The sequence below is a fragment of the Falco punctatus genome (assembly GCF_963210335.1).
Source record: "Falco punctatus genome assembly, chromosome: 5".
NCBI classification, from domain to species: Eukaryota; Metazoa; Chordata; class Aves; order Falconiformes; family Falconidae; genus Falco; species Falco punctatus.
Genome location: NC_137584.1, coordinates 73,131,571 through 73,148,115, shown reverse-complemented (window position 1 = coordinate 73,148,115; position 16,545 = coordinate 73,131,571). Strand labels below are relative to the sequence as shown.

The window sequence follows — 16,545 nt, the reverse complement described above, 5'->3', positions numbered from 1 at the left end:
AGAAACGCTGTGCAGAGCTCAGCATGTCAGGCAGTGTGGGCATATGGGGCATTAAGAAGGACTGCTGTGCCCCGAGCACCAGGATCCCTCTCCAGGACGGCTCAGAGGGAGTTGGCTTCTGGGTGCTAAGGGAAGACAGCGACCTGGTGGCAGCTAGAGCTGTAACAGTCATGCCGGGAGGATGGCAAGGAGCTGCTCACCCTGGGCACCTCCTTTGTCAGACACGTCCATCCCAGGTCCATCTGCTGCCTCTTCTTCCTTGCATCCCCCCGCTCTCCCGCAGCTGTTTCCATGGCCACGGAGCTGCTGCAGCAACCGCAGCAGGGTCTCCGGCATGAGTGTGCATCCCTTCCCGGCCATGGAGCCGGGACACAGCCAGGCCCAGGGGTCAGCCGCCTGTAGCTGCTCCCACACACCTGTGCTCAGCCTTGGGGTGTTTGCACCAGCTCGCACGCACCCATGTCCGTACTGGTGCCAACACTCCCCATGTTGCTTGCATGATGCCCGGGGACGGGGTCTTCCTGTGCCCTGAGAGCTCTTGCAGGCAATGTGCCACCTCTCACACGTCTCTGCGTTACTTGTCGCATGAGGATCCATTTCTTGCACATGTGTGGCACTGGAGGGAGAAGGACTGGGAGAAGGGACGCTGTCACGGCGCAAGGCAATGCTGCCCGCGCACGAATCACTTGCAGTGGACAGAGAATCTCTGCTGAAAAGCCAGGCACTGCCCTCCCTCCCGCTGGAAGGGCTGCACCCGTGGGCATGTCTGCTGCAAACACTGGTGTTTCCAGGAGCTCCGGAAGGTGCTGTGGGCAAATCAACAGGGCACCTGAGCCTGAGCCAGATCTCCTCGATGCTCTGGGCTGACATGGGGCTAGCTCCCTGCCCCATCTCCCCAGCTTTTGCAGTGCTGCAGAGAAGCTCCTGAAGGGGAGACCCTGCACTTGTGCTGGGGGCTGCGAGGGCTACAGGACTGTCCCAACACTTCCTGGGGCCCAGACATCCACAGATGAGCACGGTGGTCCTTCTGCCCCAACACAAAGTCCAAGGACCCTGCACCACCTCTCCTCCCACACCACCACCACAGCATGCCACCACCCTGGCTCAGGGATCGGGAAACTGAGTCACGCTTTGCCTCTCCTGCCCAAACACCACTGGTTCTTTCCCCAAGCCCAGCGGTGCTATGCACGCCACAGGAGCACTCCAGGGGACACGTGCAAGGTTGTCACCACCACAGATTTACGTGCACACCTCATGCACAGCTGCTCCAGACCATCAAACACAGCAGGGTGACAGTGGCAGGGCCAGTTCAGTCACGGAGGTGAAAAATGCAGCTTCTGCCAGCCAGAAACATTGGTTACACCTGCACAAGCAACCCAAGCTCAGCACAGACACACTGACACAGGCAACCCAAGGAGCACCTTGTCCGGGTGTTGGTCTAATGGAGATGGTGTTGCCTGCATCCCTGCAAAGAGCCTTGGTCTCCCTGTCCAACCTACTGCTATTCCCCCAGGCTACAGACATCTCCAAAGGACCGTACCCATCTTACAGACCCAGTTTTCTTGGAAAAATGCAGTTCTGGCCAACAAGCCAGTCACAGTGACCACCTTACTGCGAAAGCTTCACATCTCCTTACAGAGTCAGCAGGGAACGAAAGGCTGGTGATCAGGAGACACCAAAGCATGTATCCCTGAGCCAGGACTGGGGTTTGCGTGTGAAGGAAATCCCTTTAGAGCCTCCGATATGTGCCCTAATCCCTCAAGGGATCCTATCATTTCATAACGCACCCAATAAACACGCTGGGACAGCACTTGTGCGTGGCAGGAATGGTTGTGTACACTCACAATCTTCATATTCTTTTGTGGATATTGACACTACGTATACTTTATCTACATTAGTTTATCTGTCTATCTGTAACTGTACCTTAGCTGGATGTGATTTTAAGTATACTGCCCCAATTATTGCTTGTCAACTATACCCTCCCACCTCTCATCTCTGATGGAAGAGTTTTTGCAGCATGTGGCCTTACATTGACTACCGAAGCAGGGGAGGGAGCAGGCACAATAAACATTAATACCTGTCCACCACAGGTCACACAAATCCTGGAATGTGCTCAAAAAAAACAGTTACATGTAGCTGGTGGGAATGCCCTTTAGGGTTGTCTCCCACCCTTAGGGGAATATCCAATGTCTTTCTTCATCCTCCCGTCGTTACCCTTATTTTGAGCCATTTCTTACTTGTTTTAGTCACCTCGTTACGTATCAGCACTTGGTTTTCAGCCAGCACTATTCTGATGGTTTCTCAGCGCACCACCGTCTTGACTCAGTGTAGCCCTTAATCACTCCGTGGCCAAACTCCCCTCCGTGCCTGACACCCCCAAGGGCAGAAGGGGGAGGCATCAACATGAGTCTTGGCCTAATACCACCACGACAAGGTGGTCACCCTTTCCCCCACCAAACAAGGGGTGATGTGCAAGGCTAGCATTGCCTCAGACATTATTTCCAGGCCCCAGAACTGGCGCAGGAAGGGAGCAGAGGTGAGATGTGGTGGTGGGTTAACAAGCCCAAACGGTGCTTCTGCAACACAAAATTAAAAAGAACAGTTCCATCAGGGAATTTGGGATTACCCAAGCCGGGTCGGTCGGTCCAAGTCGCTCGTCCAGAGATGAAGCCATGCCCTGCTCCGTGCCTGCCTGATATCCACAGTCGTGTAAGTCTCCGCACACCCGGATATTGAGTCTAGCCCCGTATTAGTGAATTATTGGATTTGCTGTCATTATAACCTGGCTAATTGCGCTACTGATCTGTATTTATTACTGTACTGTTTCTTAGAAATAAATTGTTTGCCCCTAAAGCTGCTGATCTGGTGTCTGTTACCACGACCCGAACCTGTAAGTCAGCAGGTCTGCTGTAAGCCCTTACGATGCCCAGACTTGGTGAGGAGGTTGGCACGGAGCTAAGCTACCTCCCCTTGTCCTCCCAGGGCTCTTTTCCTCCCAGCCCAGAGAAAACCCCACGGAGGGCTTTCTAGCTGGTAGCAAAACAAAGAGAGGGGGAAAATTACCTTCTTCCTTTTTCCTGTTTTCCAAATAAACTACAGGACACACTTGGCCCAGGATGAACTGTGCAAAGAAAACCCCAAGCTCATCTCTCCCCTGCTGCTGGGATGGGGGCAGGGCAGTGCTTGCCTCCTGCATGGAAGTGGGAATTCTAAGCCCATTCCTATGATGCTGCTGGGCAGATAGGGTCTCTGATGACTTGGGAGAGGGGACAGTGCCACAGACCAAGGCGAGGAGCTGCCCATAGATGTCCTCACCAGCATCTCAAGGAGGAAGGGCTGAATTCACCAAATCAGTTGCCAGATGGACTTGTAAGAAACAATAACAACCATCTGACCAGGAATGTCTGTACATGGATGCATAGGATCAATGGAGGGTTAAAGAAATCAGCTTAAATTGGCACAGAGACATGTGCCTGGTTTCATCAAGCCACCAGACAGTGGGAAGATGAAGAACAAGCTGAAGATAACAAAGAAGAACAAAGCTAAAGATAAGGTGACATGAAGATGAAGAACAGAGCTGGGGTCATAAAACACCCAGAGATGGATAATGGCAGGGGCTCTTTTGGCGAAGATTTATGAGACCAGATAATGAGGCAGAAGATCCCAAACAGCCCATAACAGGCCTGTCAAAAAGCAGCTTCTTGTTGCCAGTCAGGAGGAAGCCAGAAGAAGTGTTGAGGTATTGATAGCCAGCATTCCTAGCCCTTAGCACGTGCTAGTGACCCCCTCCTCAACACCCACTTCTGCCGCCCTCGCTTCCAGCGAGGCCTCTCGCCAGCCAGGCACATGCTCCCAGCAGGACATGGCGGGGGGTGTCACAGGATCCCTAAGCTTAGACCATCTCAGCTGAGAAAACCTGCTCCCATGTCCATCTCTAGCTTGACAGCAAAGTCTGCAGAGAGCTGAGAGATGCCCAAGCCACGTGGGCCCTGCCCGAGGATCTCTGTGCCAAGGGGCAGCTGCGATCCCCCTGGGAAGATGGCCTCAAAACTCCCAGCCCTGTGTCCCCTTCTGGGACCTTGTCTTTGAGGCACAACACAAAGGTTCTCCTTCCTGGCAGGATCTCCCTGGGCTGCAAGGAGCGGATAAGGATGTTATTTGCCACGAGGGTCCCGGTGCATGGCCCTGCTCCGTGGTGAGCCCCTCTACCCCTGTCCTAGGGTGCCATGGGGTCACTGCCAGCTCTCGTGTCACCTAAGGCTGCCTGCCTCGTGAACCTATTTCACGAGGGGGTCATCCTCGAAGAAGGCACGTTTTCCCCTCCCCAAAACTGATTCAACACCAACCCAAACAGCTCCTAACCGAGGCTGAACCAGGATTTTCCATCCCAGCCTGCACAGGAAGGTTGTGAGCTGCACCCCGGCCAGCCTCCCCAGCCTGGCCCATTCTCAGTCCTACAGGGACCCAGGCTGGGGGGACAGCCCTGTGGCAAGTCCCAGGGAACAGGCGGTGTAACTGCTCCATCTGGGGCTCCCCGGGGTCACCCCCCGCCCCCGCCAGCTCAGCACACAAGGACAGCAGGAGGGCCTGGGCCCGGCGGGACAATGCTGCGTGGTGCTGCTTTTGAGCCCCTGGAGATGGGGCACAGGCCAGGGCCCGTCCTACTGAAAAAAGAGGTGGAGGGCAGGCCTCGTGCAGGGCCACCAGTCTGTCCCTTCCTACAGCACCTCACTGCCAACCCCCAGGGTGCGCAGGACGGGCAGGGCAGGGCGGGACAGGGCGGGGTTTTGCAGGCAGGACAGGACAGGGGGAGAGCAGGAGGGGCAGGACAGGCAGGACAGGGGCAGGGCAGGACAGAGCAGGACCAGGGCAGGGGCAGGGGCAGGACGGGGCAGGCAGGGCAGGAGCAAGGCAGGCAGGACAGGGGCAGGACGGGGGCAGGACCAGGGCAGGGGCAGGGACAGGACGGGGCACGGCAGGACGGGGCAGGGCAGGCAGTGCAGGCAGGGCAGGGCAGGCAGTGCGGGCAGTGCGGGCAGTGCAGTGCGGGCAGTGCGGGCAGGGCAGGGCAGGCAGTGCGGGCAGGGCAGTGCGGGCAGGGCAGGGCGGGCAGGGCAGGGCGGGCAGGGCAGGCTGGGCGGGCAGTGCGGGCAGGGCAGGGCAGGGCAGGCAGTGCGGGCAGGGCAGTGCGGGCAGGGCAGGGCGGGCAGGGCAGGGCGGGCAGGGCAGGCTGGGCGGGCAGTGCGGGCAGGGCAGGGCAGGCAGGGCAGTGCGGGCAGGGCAGGGCAGGCAGGGCAGTGCGGGCAGGGCAGGCAGTGCGGGCAGTGCAGGCAGGGCAGGGCAGGCAGTGCGGGCAGGGCAGGGCAGGCAGGGCAGGGCAGGCAGCGCGGGCAGGGCAGTGCGGGCAGGGCAGGCAGTGCGGGCAGGGCGGGCAGGGCAGGCAGCGCCCCGGCCCCCACCGCACCGCTCTGGCGCCCCCTGCGGGGCGTTGACGGCTCCTGCCAGAGCGGCGCGCGCCAACCTCCTCGCCAAATCTCGCGAGAACGTCGGGCTGCGGAGCGGGAGGCGGGCGGAAGTCTCGCGCGAGCTGAGGCGCGGGGCGGTGGGGCGGCCCTGGGGCCGCCGCGCTCCTACCCTGGTTCCGCCGCCTCAGCTCGGCGCGGCTCGGCCCGCACCGCCCCAGCCCGCACCGCCATGGAGGCGAATCCGCAGAAGCGGAAGGAGACGCGCAAGTCGCTGCGGGTTAAAGTCATCTCCATGGGCAACGCGGAGGTGGGCAAGGTGAGGCGGTGCGATTGGCGGGCGGGCGGTGGCGGGCAGGCCAGCTATCCAATAGGCAGCCGGGTGCAAACAGGCGGCCGCGCTGCTCGTGAGGGCGCGGATTGGTGGCTGTGCCGGTCTCTAGCCAATCGGGAGCAGGCCGCTCCGTGCTTTGCGAGGTGGGAGGGTGGGACGAGCGGAGGATTGACAGCTGGGGCGGGGCCGCGCGCCGTAACGCCGAGTCTTATTGGCTGCGGGAGGAGGGGCGGGGCTGCACGCCTTCGCGCGCAGCTGGTGGCGGGTGTCATGGCGGTGCCTGCGGTCCCTGCTTTCAGTGGCCTCCTCCGTGCCCTGGGCCTCTGCTTACCCGCCCCCCTCGGGGCAGGCCCAGTGCGGGGCTCATCGTGCCGCGCCGGCACGGCACGGCACGGGCGGGCGGTGGGCAGGGCGCGGCCCCCGGTCCTGCTCGGGGCCTGCCCCGTGGGCCCAGCGGGCCGCAGAGCGTTTCCCCTCTGTCTGAGGTGGGTCCCTCCGTGATCTGGCTGCCAAGGAACAGCCGTTCCCCTGGACGCTTCCCTGGGAGGGAGCCTTCGTGACCGCGCTCCAGCTGCAGATACCACAGTGCAGCGCCTGAGGGCAGAAAGCATGGATCCAGCCCTTAGTGCCTTCTTCCAGGGCATGCGGAGGTTGCCAGACCCCCTCCCCTGTTTGGCTTTAATCAGGGGTTCACCCAGGACCCCCCTTCCTCCTGCTGTAGTGACCCAGCTCTTCTCTGGGGTGTTACTTCTCCCAGATAGGTTCTGTTCTGAAGCGCTGCCTTTTTTTATTTGCTAAGTCAATGTAGTTGTACTATGCTGCTGGCACAAAGCCTCCCTTGGGGCAGACAAATGCCTCACTGGTGGGAAGAAAACCCAGAAGGATCTTGCCAGACAGAGTGGGCAAAGAGGTGGCAAGTGACATTTATCCTTACGATATTTATGTCTTGATGGATGATAGCAGCTACCTCCTCTCCCTAAACAGTATCTATGCCAGTCAGGGGCAGAATGGAGGCTGGAGGGACCTAGTGTGAGGCTGAATGTGCTTCTCATGCTGCCTGCTTGGGCTGCCAGAGTGTTCTTCATGGCTTTTGGGGAGCTGACTGCCCCCAGGCAATGAACACCCGGCTACTCCAGGGTGGATGTTTTCTGTAGAGGAGCCATAGAATCACAGAATGGTTTGGGTGGGAAGGGACCTTAAAGATCACCTAGTTCCAGCCCTCTGCCACTGGCAGGGACACCTTCCACTAGACCAGGCTGCTCCAAGCCCATCCAGCCTGGCCTTGAACGCTGCCAGGGATGGGGCACCCACAGCTGCTCTGGGCAGCCTGTGCCGGTGCCCCACCGCCCTCACAGTAAACAATTTCTTTCGCTACATGCCCTTGCCCAAAGCCCCTCCCTAGCTTTCTTGTAGGCCCCTCTAGGTACTGGAAGGTGCTTTAAGGTCTCCCCAGAACCTTCTATTCTCCAGGCTGAACAAACCAGAATGTGGATAAATCAGTTTCTTGGCACTCCGATCTCCAAACAGGTAAGGAATAAATGACACCCAGCGGCTTTTCCTGCGTTTTGCAGAAAGAAAACTGTTCCTGGTAAAGATTTGTCCTTTGGTTGTGGGTTAATTAGCTAGTTTAGGGACTTCCTGCAGAGTTGATGTCTCTGAAGCCATCCAGGTGGCTGGGGGCTGTCAGTGAATTTCTTATTAATGTGAATATTGCGGTGTATGGTGCCATCCTGCTGAGACCCCCTTTCCCTTTCTCCCAGAGCTGCATTATAAAGCGTTACTGTGAGAAGAGGTTTGTTCCAAAATACCTGGCGACTATTGGTATCGACTACGGTGTCACAAAGTAAGTACCTTCACGGTGAGGATCTGCAAGTGCTGGGAGAATGTGATGAACTGTGCTGTCACAGATGGCAGGCGTGGGTCTGCCAGGGCCTGGGTGAGGTGTCTGCTGTGGGAGCTGCTGACCACCGGGGAGACAGCAGTGGGGCTGTCTCATCTCCTGCAGCTCCTGAGTGGCCACACTGCCTTGAGCCAGGTGTACTTGGCTCTGCCAAGACTGCTTAGTTTCCATAGCATAATCTGCATTTCTGCTTTAATAATAAGATAATCTGCCTAATGAGTCTTCTCTGCTAGCATAGCTCCCCATTACCATGTTGTATCCAGAGCTGGTGGTCTCTTCCTTGTTTGCCTGGCTCAAGGGGCAGTTTTCTGGCCATTAAACCCAGGTGCTTGGAACTTACTGAGGTTTCTGCCCTTGGTCACCCAGTTCTTTCTCTGCAGAGGGCTGGCAGAGATAAGGGGTGTTCCTGTGGGGACGCAGCCTGCACAAGGGCTGAGGGAGAGCCTTCTCAAGCATTTCGTACCTCTCTTTCAGAGTGCAGGTCAGAGACCGAGAGATTAAGGTGAACATCTTTGACATGGCAGGACACCCGTTCTTCTATGAGGTAAGGCAGACCCGGCTCCAGGCAGCACACCAGCTGACCTGTCTCAGAACTGTTTGGCACCCATCAGCTTTCCTCAGATCTGCCTGAAATTGGGTTTGGGGGTGGGAAACTTGAAAATACATTTCTTCACTGCAGTACAACCCCTTCTTTCTTGCTACGGATACCTAATGCAGACCAGCACTGGAAACCCCTGCTGCCTCTCTGTGAGCAGTGACTCCGTGCTGCTAGGGGTTACTGAATCCAGGAGCCTGAAAGAGATGAGGCTGCTGCAGGTCCGTGCTTTGAGGTCCAACCGGTAGTGAGGCTGAGTGTGTATCCCTGGTAGGCACACACAGGCCCACCTGTACAAGACATATATACGTCTAAACATGGCTGGCTGTACAAATCGACACAGGAACAGCCAGCACTGGCACAAACAGCACCAGTGTCCTCATCCTGGCCTGGTGTCTTCTCTGGCTGATCAGAAATAACTGTCCTGTATCTGGCCTTAGACACTCTTCCAGCAGCTGTCCTGGGGATCCGCGGTCTCCCCAGTTGCTGGCCCTGGGCATACAAGCCCTGGAGGCTACATCCTCCATTATGCACACCCACATGCACGGACAGATATCCTGCAGGTTCCTCCAGTAGCTGGGCTGAGACATGCAGTGGCTGGCCTTGGATCCTCAGTCTGTCCCACTGCCTCACACACAGGGAAACACACACATGCAAATGGGTCTCTTGGTTGACTCCCAGAGCTTCTAGTCTCCTCGGGAGTCGGTCTGACACCTTGTCTGCCCTTGAGCCTCTGCTTTTTTGTGCGTGTGAAGATGAATCTTTTATGGGCAAATTGCTCTCCTGTGATGGGCCTGGGGACAGTGTGGTCAGGGTGTTACATGGGTTCCCCTGTCTATCCTGTTTCAAAGAATCACAGCATGGTCAGGGTTGGCAGGGACCTCTGGAGCCCACGCAGCCCACCCCCTGCTCAAGCAGGCTCTCCTACAGCAGCTGCACAGGATCGCATCCAGGTGGGCTCTGGACGTCCCCAGAGAAGGAGACTGCACAGCCTCTCTGGGCAGCCTGTCCCCGTGCTCCGTCACCCTCAAGGGAAAGAGGTTTTTCCTGCTCTCCCCACGGAGCTCCCTGTGCTGCAGTTTGTGCCCGTTGCCCCTTGTCCTGTCGCTGGGCACCGCTGACAAGAGCCCGGCCCCGGCCCCCTGACACTGGCCCTTAAGGTACCTGTGTGCATCGCTCAGGTCCCCTCTCAGCCTTCTCCTGCCCAGGCTGAACAGCCCCAGCTCCCGCAGCCTTTCCTCACCAGGGAGATGCTCCAGCCCCTCATCAGCTTGGTCACCTCTGCTGGCCCCTCTCAGTATTTCCCTGTCTCTTTGGAACTGGGGAGCCCAGCACTGGACCCAGCACTCCAGATGCAGCCTCACCAGGGCAGAGCAGAGTGGAAGGACAACCTCCTTCAACTTGCTGCCCACGCTTCTCTTCATGCACCCCAGGATCCCACCGGCCGCCTTGGCCACAAGGACACACTGCTGGCTCATGGGCAGCTTGCTGCCCACCAGAACTCCCAGGTCCTTCGTGTCATCTTTTTCCTGTGATCCAGGTCTTTTTCTGTGATATTCTGTTTGTGTGGAGATGAGATTTTTACCACAGAACCAGATAGGTGCCAAGTTAATGGTGATACCCAGATCTGCCAGGCTGTGTGCTCTCAGCCTGGCTATCGCTGGTGCCAGTGCCCTACCTTTGTCCCCACAGGTGAGGAACGAGTTTTACAAGGACACACAGGGGGTCATCCTGGTCTACGACGTTGGACAAAAGGAGTCTTTTGATGCACTGGATGCATGGCTGGCTGAGATGAAGCAGGAGCTGGGCCCCCATGGCAACATGGAGAACATTGTCTTCGTTGTCTGTGCGAACAAGGTGGGCTGTAGGGGTGAGCCAGGCTGCGGCGTGGCCCTGATCTCTGGCCCTCAGGGCTCACTGTGTTCCCAGCTTGAGCCCAAGCTTTTAAGCTCCAGCTGCAACAAGGAAAATGTTATTGGTTGTAGGGAAGACTTTCTAAGAGTCAGATCTGTGTGTGGGAAGCACTGGAGACCACATTTCAATGGGTTTTTGAGAATGTGGTGGCCACACATGAGGAAGGGATCAAGTAGATGTTGCACTGTCTCTGGACTAGGTAAAATCTCAAAGGCCTTTTCACTTGAATTTTCTGTGCTTTCTTTCCACCTTGCCTCCATTCCTTCAGGATAAGCAAAAAGCCTCTCCAGCCAGACAGAACCTTTACCCACTGTTAGATGATCGGCCTTGAAGCTGTGTTCCTCCAGCTGCTGCTGCAGACCCTGGCTGGGCTCTGATCTCTGTCTTTTCTCCTGGTCTAGATTGACTGCACCAAGCACCGCAGCGTAGATGAAAGTGAGGGGCGGCTCTGGGCAGAGAGCCGGGGCTTTCTTTACTTTGAGACATCAGCACAAACGGGAGAAGGAATCAACGAGATGTTTCAGGTAAGGTGTAATGAAGGTGATGAGGGCACAGACACCACACTGAGCCAGGATTTGTTGGCAGGATATCCCCTGAACTGCCTGGATCCCACAAAACCTTGTTGGGAACTCTGCCCCAGAGGTGTCTTCCCAGTGAAATGTCACCCTGAGAAAGCCGTACCTGTTTAGCTCAGGATCAGTATTAATCCTTCCAGTCCTGAGCTGGCCCTAGCATTGTGTTGCTCAGAGCTGATGATCCCCCAGGCTGCTGGAAACATAAAGCAGGGATGCCCATGTCACCTGTTCAGGTCTAGCACTGAGCTGAACTGAGTTTGAGGTGAATGCGCAGCCTGGCCTCCTCCTCAGAGGGTCTGTCCCATGGCCCTTGCAAGGACTGGATTGCCCCCAGACTAGGGTATGTCAGTGCCCCATGGCCCAGGCAGTGGGCAGTGAACATTCAGCAGTTGTGCAAATGCTCCCCCATGCTTCGGAGCATGAGCCCGCAGCCAGCAAGGGCACTGGGGTCTCCTATGCAATGCCACCACCTCTGGGGACTGTTCCTTCCTGCTAACTCCTTCCCGTGTCCTCAGACTTTCTACTCTGCCATCATTGACCTGTGTGACAACGGTGGGAAACGCCCTCCTTCCAGCATGGGAGTTGGCTTCACCAAAGAGCAGGCAGATGCCATTCGCAGGATCCGCAACAGCAAGGACAGCTGGGACATGCTGGGGGTCAAACCCGGAGCCACAAGGTGAGGGAGACTTCAGCATGTGCCTGGCTGTCTGTCATCTGTCTGACCTGGCAGGCTAGTTGGATCTGTGATCATTTAGTGACCTGCCTGCTGCTAAGCTCACCTCGGTTTATATAGCATCTGGGCATAAGCATCTAGTCACAAAATTGCGGCAATGCAGAATAAACCCTTGGTCCTGAGCACCAAATTTGCCCTTTTAGCAGACGAGCCAGGCTGGAGGCAAGGGGGGAATGATGAATGCAAGAACTTCAGCCCTGCTGGCTGCCTGGCCTTACACCCTGCCTCCAGGCTGAGCCGTCTCTGGCCAGACGTGTTTGGAGCAGCTCCAGCTTTCCTTTCCTTGCTCACCACATCTAGAGGAGTTTTAAGGCAGCTTTGAGGCTGCTGCCCACATTAGCAAAAAGGGATTTATGTTACAGTTCTTCCACCTGGAAACTACTCCCACAAGACAAGCTTTCTCTTTGTTTTCCTCAGAGGACCTCTAGCCAGGTGGAATTGGTCATTGCCTGTGTAAGAGGTTGGATATTGAATCTCCCCGTTCTGCTGTATGACTTGGGCAGCTAAAACAAGCTCCCAGAGCAATCCTTTACTTTATTCTCTCTGAAGTGCGAGGACCACCCTTGTGTACTCCTTGCGAAGGGGCTGGAAAGTAGATTTTATCATTAGATTATATCATTCGGGACTCGTACGTCCTCCCGTTGGCTCTCGGAAATGTAGGTGTTGAGCCTAACCCCTCCTCCAGCCCCCTCTCATCCACAGGGAGAGAGCAGCAGCTCTGCAGGGCAGTTTGTGCTGGCAATCACAGCGCAGATGGAAGAGACAGAGTCGCCTCTGTGAAGAGGTGCCCCTATCTCTCCATGGCCTGCAGCTGGAGCCGAGATGTCTGCCTTGGACCAGACACCCCAGGCTTAAAGGGCTGAAGTGATGTGCAATGCCTTCACCGGAGTGCGTAGGCGGTTTGATGCGAAGCTGAGTCAGGGTGCGTGTGCCCCCACGCTGTCTCCCAGCTTTCTGCTCTTGCGGTGCCAGAGACTCAGCACACCATGGCACGTGTCACAGGCACGTGTCTGGCATGATGGGAGCATTTGTGCTGGCGCAGTCCCATGGTAGAGAGGTTATATCTGCCCCAGGAGAGGGGTTCTCCCCCTTTTCTGCTCGTGCAACACCAAGAAGTGTCCCGTGTGCTTTTCTGCAGCTCTTTCTCTGTAGTACCACCTCCAAAGCTTGGAGGTCCTTAATGCAAGAAACAGAAGGGTTCAAAAGTGTCTGCACAGGGCTGTTGAGCATAGTGGGAGCTCAGCTGGGCCAGGCTGTGTGTCTTATGGGTCCCTTCACTCTTGTCGTGTGTCTCCTAGGGATGAAGTGAACAAAGCCTATCGGAAGCTGGCTGTGCTGCTCCACCCCGATAAGTGTGTGGCTCCTGGCAGCGAGGACGCCTTCAAAGCAGTGGTGAACGCCCGGACCGTGCTTCTCAAAAACATAAAGTAGGGAATAGAACCACTCAGAGCTGAAAACCTTCCCCTCCTCCGAGCTAGCTCCCAGGCAGCTGTACGGCTGTGGGGCACCTCTTTCCTCCTCACATTTACCGCTAGCGTGGGCACAGATGCTTCCAGCACCAGCCATGGGAACAGGACTGCAGTGCATTTGTGATGTGCTGAGGAGGGGAGAGGGACCCCAGAGCCCTCCCTGCATCCATGGCCCCAGGTCGTGGTTGGCGGTAAGTGCTGAAAGCAGTGAAGTCCCCACCTTCCCAGCTGTGTTACACCTCCCAGGAGTTTACCAGCTGTGGAGGGGTTTGGATGTGGCTCTAACCTGTGGGTGCAGCGAGGGCAGAGCAAGCTCTGACCCGAAAACTTCTGTGCCTGAAAACGTTGGTGTCATGGGTGGAGGATGCCCAGGAGGGCAGTGAGTTACTAGTCCTGGGTTATCCTAGAGCGGCCTCTGCAAGGCTGCCCATGTGGGAAGCCACAGAGGCACTGCCGAGCACCGGAGCGGTTCAGCGTGCCGAGCAAAGCCGGCTCCTTCCAGCTGACACCCAACGATGCTGCTTTTGGCAGTGGGGAGGGCAGGTTGCTTGAGGAAACTTCTCTGGTACTGCAGGGAGAAACCAACTCCAAGAGCGTCCTTTTCCCCTTCCTCCTCAACCTGTTGTGGTGCCAGTAATGGTCGCTTTGGCAGGACTAGGGCTCTCCCCCAGGCACTCGCCCCATTATCACAGCCCAGTCTCCTGCCACCACCTCCTTCCGTCTCCCTGAGCTCAGCTCGTTGGGAAGAGCCCTTAGGGCTGCAGTCCCTCAGGCTGTGTGCTCCTTCTCTCCCGGCCCTCTGCTCACACCACACTGGCAAGCTCTGGGTAGGTGCCACTGTGCCCCTTGGGGGACTGTCCTCAGGCGTGGGTGGCCCTGGCTGTTTGCAGGCCAGAGGAGGGTGCTGACCCAAGGAGGAGGCAGTTCAGCCTGCAGCATGGGTGCCTGTCAGCTCTGCCCTTCCCGCCCTCGGCCAATCTTGTCTCCTGAGCTTCAGCCACACCACAGAGCTCCATGGGTGCCTGCAGTCTGCTCGCTTGGCCCCACAGTGCGCTCTGGTTAGGTGAGTGGTGGAAGGGGCATGTTCTCCCCCAACCCTCTCTCACAGCAGCAGCGATTGCCCTGCTTTGCTAGTTATTATGGGTTGCTGATCAGCAGGTGGGTGCAGGTTGCTCCCTCCTGGTCACAGCTGCTCTGCCCTTCGAAGAGTCTTGTTGATTTAGAGGGGAGCGTTGCTGGTCACCCCAGCAGGTGCTTGCAGAGGCTTGAGATCTGGCTGTTGTGATCCTGAGGGGGCTTGGAGCTGTGGTGGTCTGCTAGGCTCTTAGGGTAGACCAAGCAGGAGGTTCCTTGGGCCCCCGTGGTTTTGTCAGGACCCAGTTTTACTTCCTTGCTGCTGTATGACTTGGGCAGGGAAGGTCAGGACACTAAGGTACGAAGTGGAAGCCACTGAGTGTGTGCACAGGCATCCTTACCCCACCCCACAGGTATCCTGTTTGAAAGTGTTTTCTCCTGTGTTCAGTGCAATATTTTATTTTTTTTTCCTCTTCAAGGCAGCTTTTCTGTGTTTCCCTTTCAAAATAGATCATAAATCAACAGTAGATCCTCCCCCTTTTTGGCAGCAAGCATTAAGGGACTTTAAAGCCAGTGTTGTTTTGCTCCTGCTCTGTTTTTTGGTGCTGGGTTGCTGGGAAGAAGAAATAAGCTATCCTGCTGGGAAGCACTTTTTACTCCTCTGGTGTAGAAATAACCAAGGGGAGATGTTGCTACAAAAGGTTAATGTTTAAAATATTTTTCCTCTCCTAGATACACAAAAAGGTGGGCTGGGGGAGGTCAGCAGGGCAGGCGTTGGAGCTGTGGCAAGGTACGCTGATGGGGTCTTATTTTGCACATTTTATAACGCTGTGGAGTTCACCGGAAACCTCCCCTCTTGTCTAGTGGAGGAAACTACTTAATTCTGGCCTCAAACCTGTTGCTCTGTATTTTTTTTTCCATTGAGGAGGGTAAGTAATCCTGTTGCTGAATGGTGCACTTCACTTTGAGGGTGAGATCCTAGTGGCTGGAGTAACCAAAAGGCTTCCTCGGTTCCTGCTGCTCAGGGGCTCTCCAGGTCTGTTGTGCCACGCGTGGTCCCTCCTGTTTGCTCCTCAGGTGACTGGCCACAGGTCTTGGGGTTTCTCCTGTCTGTTTACAGAGCGGACTGGATGTTCAGAGACGATCACACGCGCATGTCACGTCTAGTGATTCTGGTGACCTTCTGAGTTCTGTTATTTTTATAAATTAAATCCCCCTTTGGAACAAAGGAAGCCCTGTGAGCTGTCCTGCTGTGGCGACTGCCTGCTGTTAATGTTTAATTGCCCTTTGACTCATTTCTCTCCTCCCCAGCTGGGTATGGCCGAGGCTGGTGATGAAGAGCTGCCCTCGAGGGTGATGATGGAGGTTGTGAATCAACTCCGCGGGAGTGGGCACTGGGTAAGGGACCAGTGCAGCCCCAGGAGTCCCACAGGGATGTGATGTGGGCTGCACCCAGCCGCTGTGAGGCCTGGCTCTAGTCAGGGGACCCAGAGGCAGAGGGGTAGCTCCGTCCTTGCTCCGTGCACACACACCTCCACACCAACGGCCCTGGTAGGGTGCTTCCTCCGTGCCGTCTGTCAGGACCGTAAGCTCCAGATGCCTCCAGCAAGGCTGCCACCACCCAGGCTCTGTCTCTGGCCTAGGAGTCCCACATCCTCCTGCCTCGTACAAAGAGCAAGTCCTGCTGCTGGAGTGTCCCTCCTGCAATGAAAGTACTGGGATCCTGATCCCACACAAAGGGGCTTTCCTGTTCAGCATCCAGAAATGCAACCAGGAGCCACCTCTGAAGACCCGTGGAAGGGCAGGCCTCCCTCCCCGTGCCCAGGGGCAGTGCCTGCCTGCGCTTTGCCTGCTGCCCAGCACGCAGCGGAGCTGGCACGCTGGGGGGGACGTGAGGATTTCTGGCCTGGCCCTGTGCCTGACAGCCACGGTTTGCTCCTGGCTGCTGCTCCAGGCTGGCACACCCTGTGACGTGCCAGGCAGGGCCAGGGGGGACACATCCTTTCCTGACATTCACAAACTGCTGCTGGCCTTCAGTTTCGTTGGCCTTGGGACCAGTTAACCTTCCTCGCCAGGGCTCCCTGCCCGTGGCCAACCTGGGATGGGTTGGCCTGGGGTCCCCATGTCCCAGGATGGACGGCCAGGGCTCTGTCCCTGTCCCTTGCTGGCAGAGGCACGCACAAGCCTGGGCAGCCCAAGCCCTTGCCCACACTCTGCCTGTGCTGCTCTTGCGCTGCGGCAGTTGGGAGTGCTGCCAAGCATGCCCCAAACCTCGGGGGACCTGTGGCTTTGGCGTTCTCCTTTTGGTATTAATTACTGCACAGAAGCAATTACTTCCCCGGCAAGGAGGCCGAGAGGGGCTCTCATTAGAGCGGTGGGGCGAGGGTGCTTGGCAGCACCGTGCCCCCGGCGTGTGGGGGTTCAGTGGGGCGTGGCGGGTGCGGTGGGGCTGAGCATGGTTCTCCCAGGTATCGGCGCGAGCTCGTGGT

At 57.0% G+C, this 16,545-nt stretch overlaps 1 protein-coding gene across 4 annotated transcripts; it reads left to right on the top strand.

Moving 5' to 3' along the window:
• Positions 1-5,508: 5,508 nt before the first annotated feature.
• Positions 5,509-15,288, top strand: DNAJC27 (DnaJ heat shock protein family (Hsp40) member C27). Of its 4 annotated transcripts, none has more exons than XM_080388446.1 (9): positions 5,509-5,781; positions 7,210-7,323; positions 7,557-7,639; positions 8,171-8,240; positions 9,984-10,148; positions 10,607-10,729; positions 11,296-11,456; positions 12,812-12,940; positions 13,060-15,288. In XM_080388446.1, the coding sequence occupies exons 1-9, from the start codon at positions 5,695-5,697 to the stop codon at positions 13,112-13,114; spliced, it is 987 nt and encodes a 328-aa protein (XP_080244572.1). In that variant the 5' UTR covers positions 5,509-5,694; the 3' UTR covers positions 13,115-15,288. The 4 variants fall into 4 exon arrangements, with proteins under 4 accessions (XP_080244572.1, XP_080244571.1, XP_080244573.1 ...); XM_080388445.1 differs by having other exon boundaries at positions 13,049-15,288; XM_080388447.1 differs by having other exon boundaries at positions 5,520-5,781; positions 7,267-7,323; positions 13,049-15,288.
• Positions 15,289-16,545: the final 1,257 nt, after the last annotated feature.

What these genes read in the sequence shown, in the direction of transcription:
- DNAJC27 (XM_080388445.1), top strand. Translation starts at nt 5,695, where the DNA reads ATGGAGGCGAATCCGCAGAAGCGGAAGGAGACGCGCAAGTCGCTGCGG. An exon ending in GCAACGCGGAGGTGGGCAAG is followed by an intron (nt 5,782 to 7,209) that starts GTGAGGCGGTGC and finishes GCTTTCTTGTAG; the next exon opens with GCCCCTCTAGGTACTGGAAG. An exon ending in GCACTCCGATCTCCAAACAG is followed by an intron (nt 7,324 to 7,556) that starts GTAAGGAATAAA and finishes CCTTTCTCCCAG; the next exon opens with AGCTGCATTATAAAGCGTTA.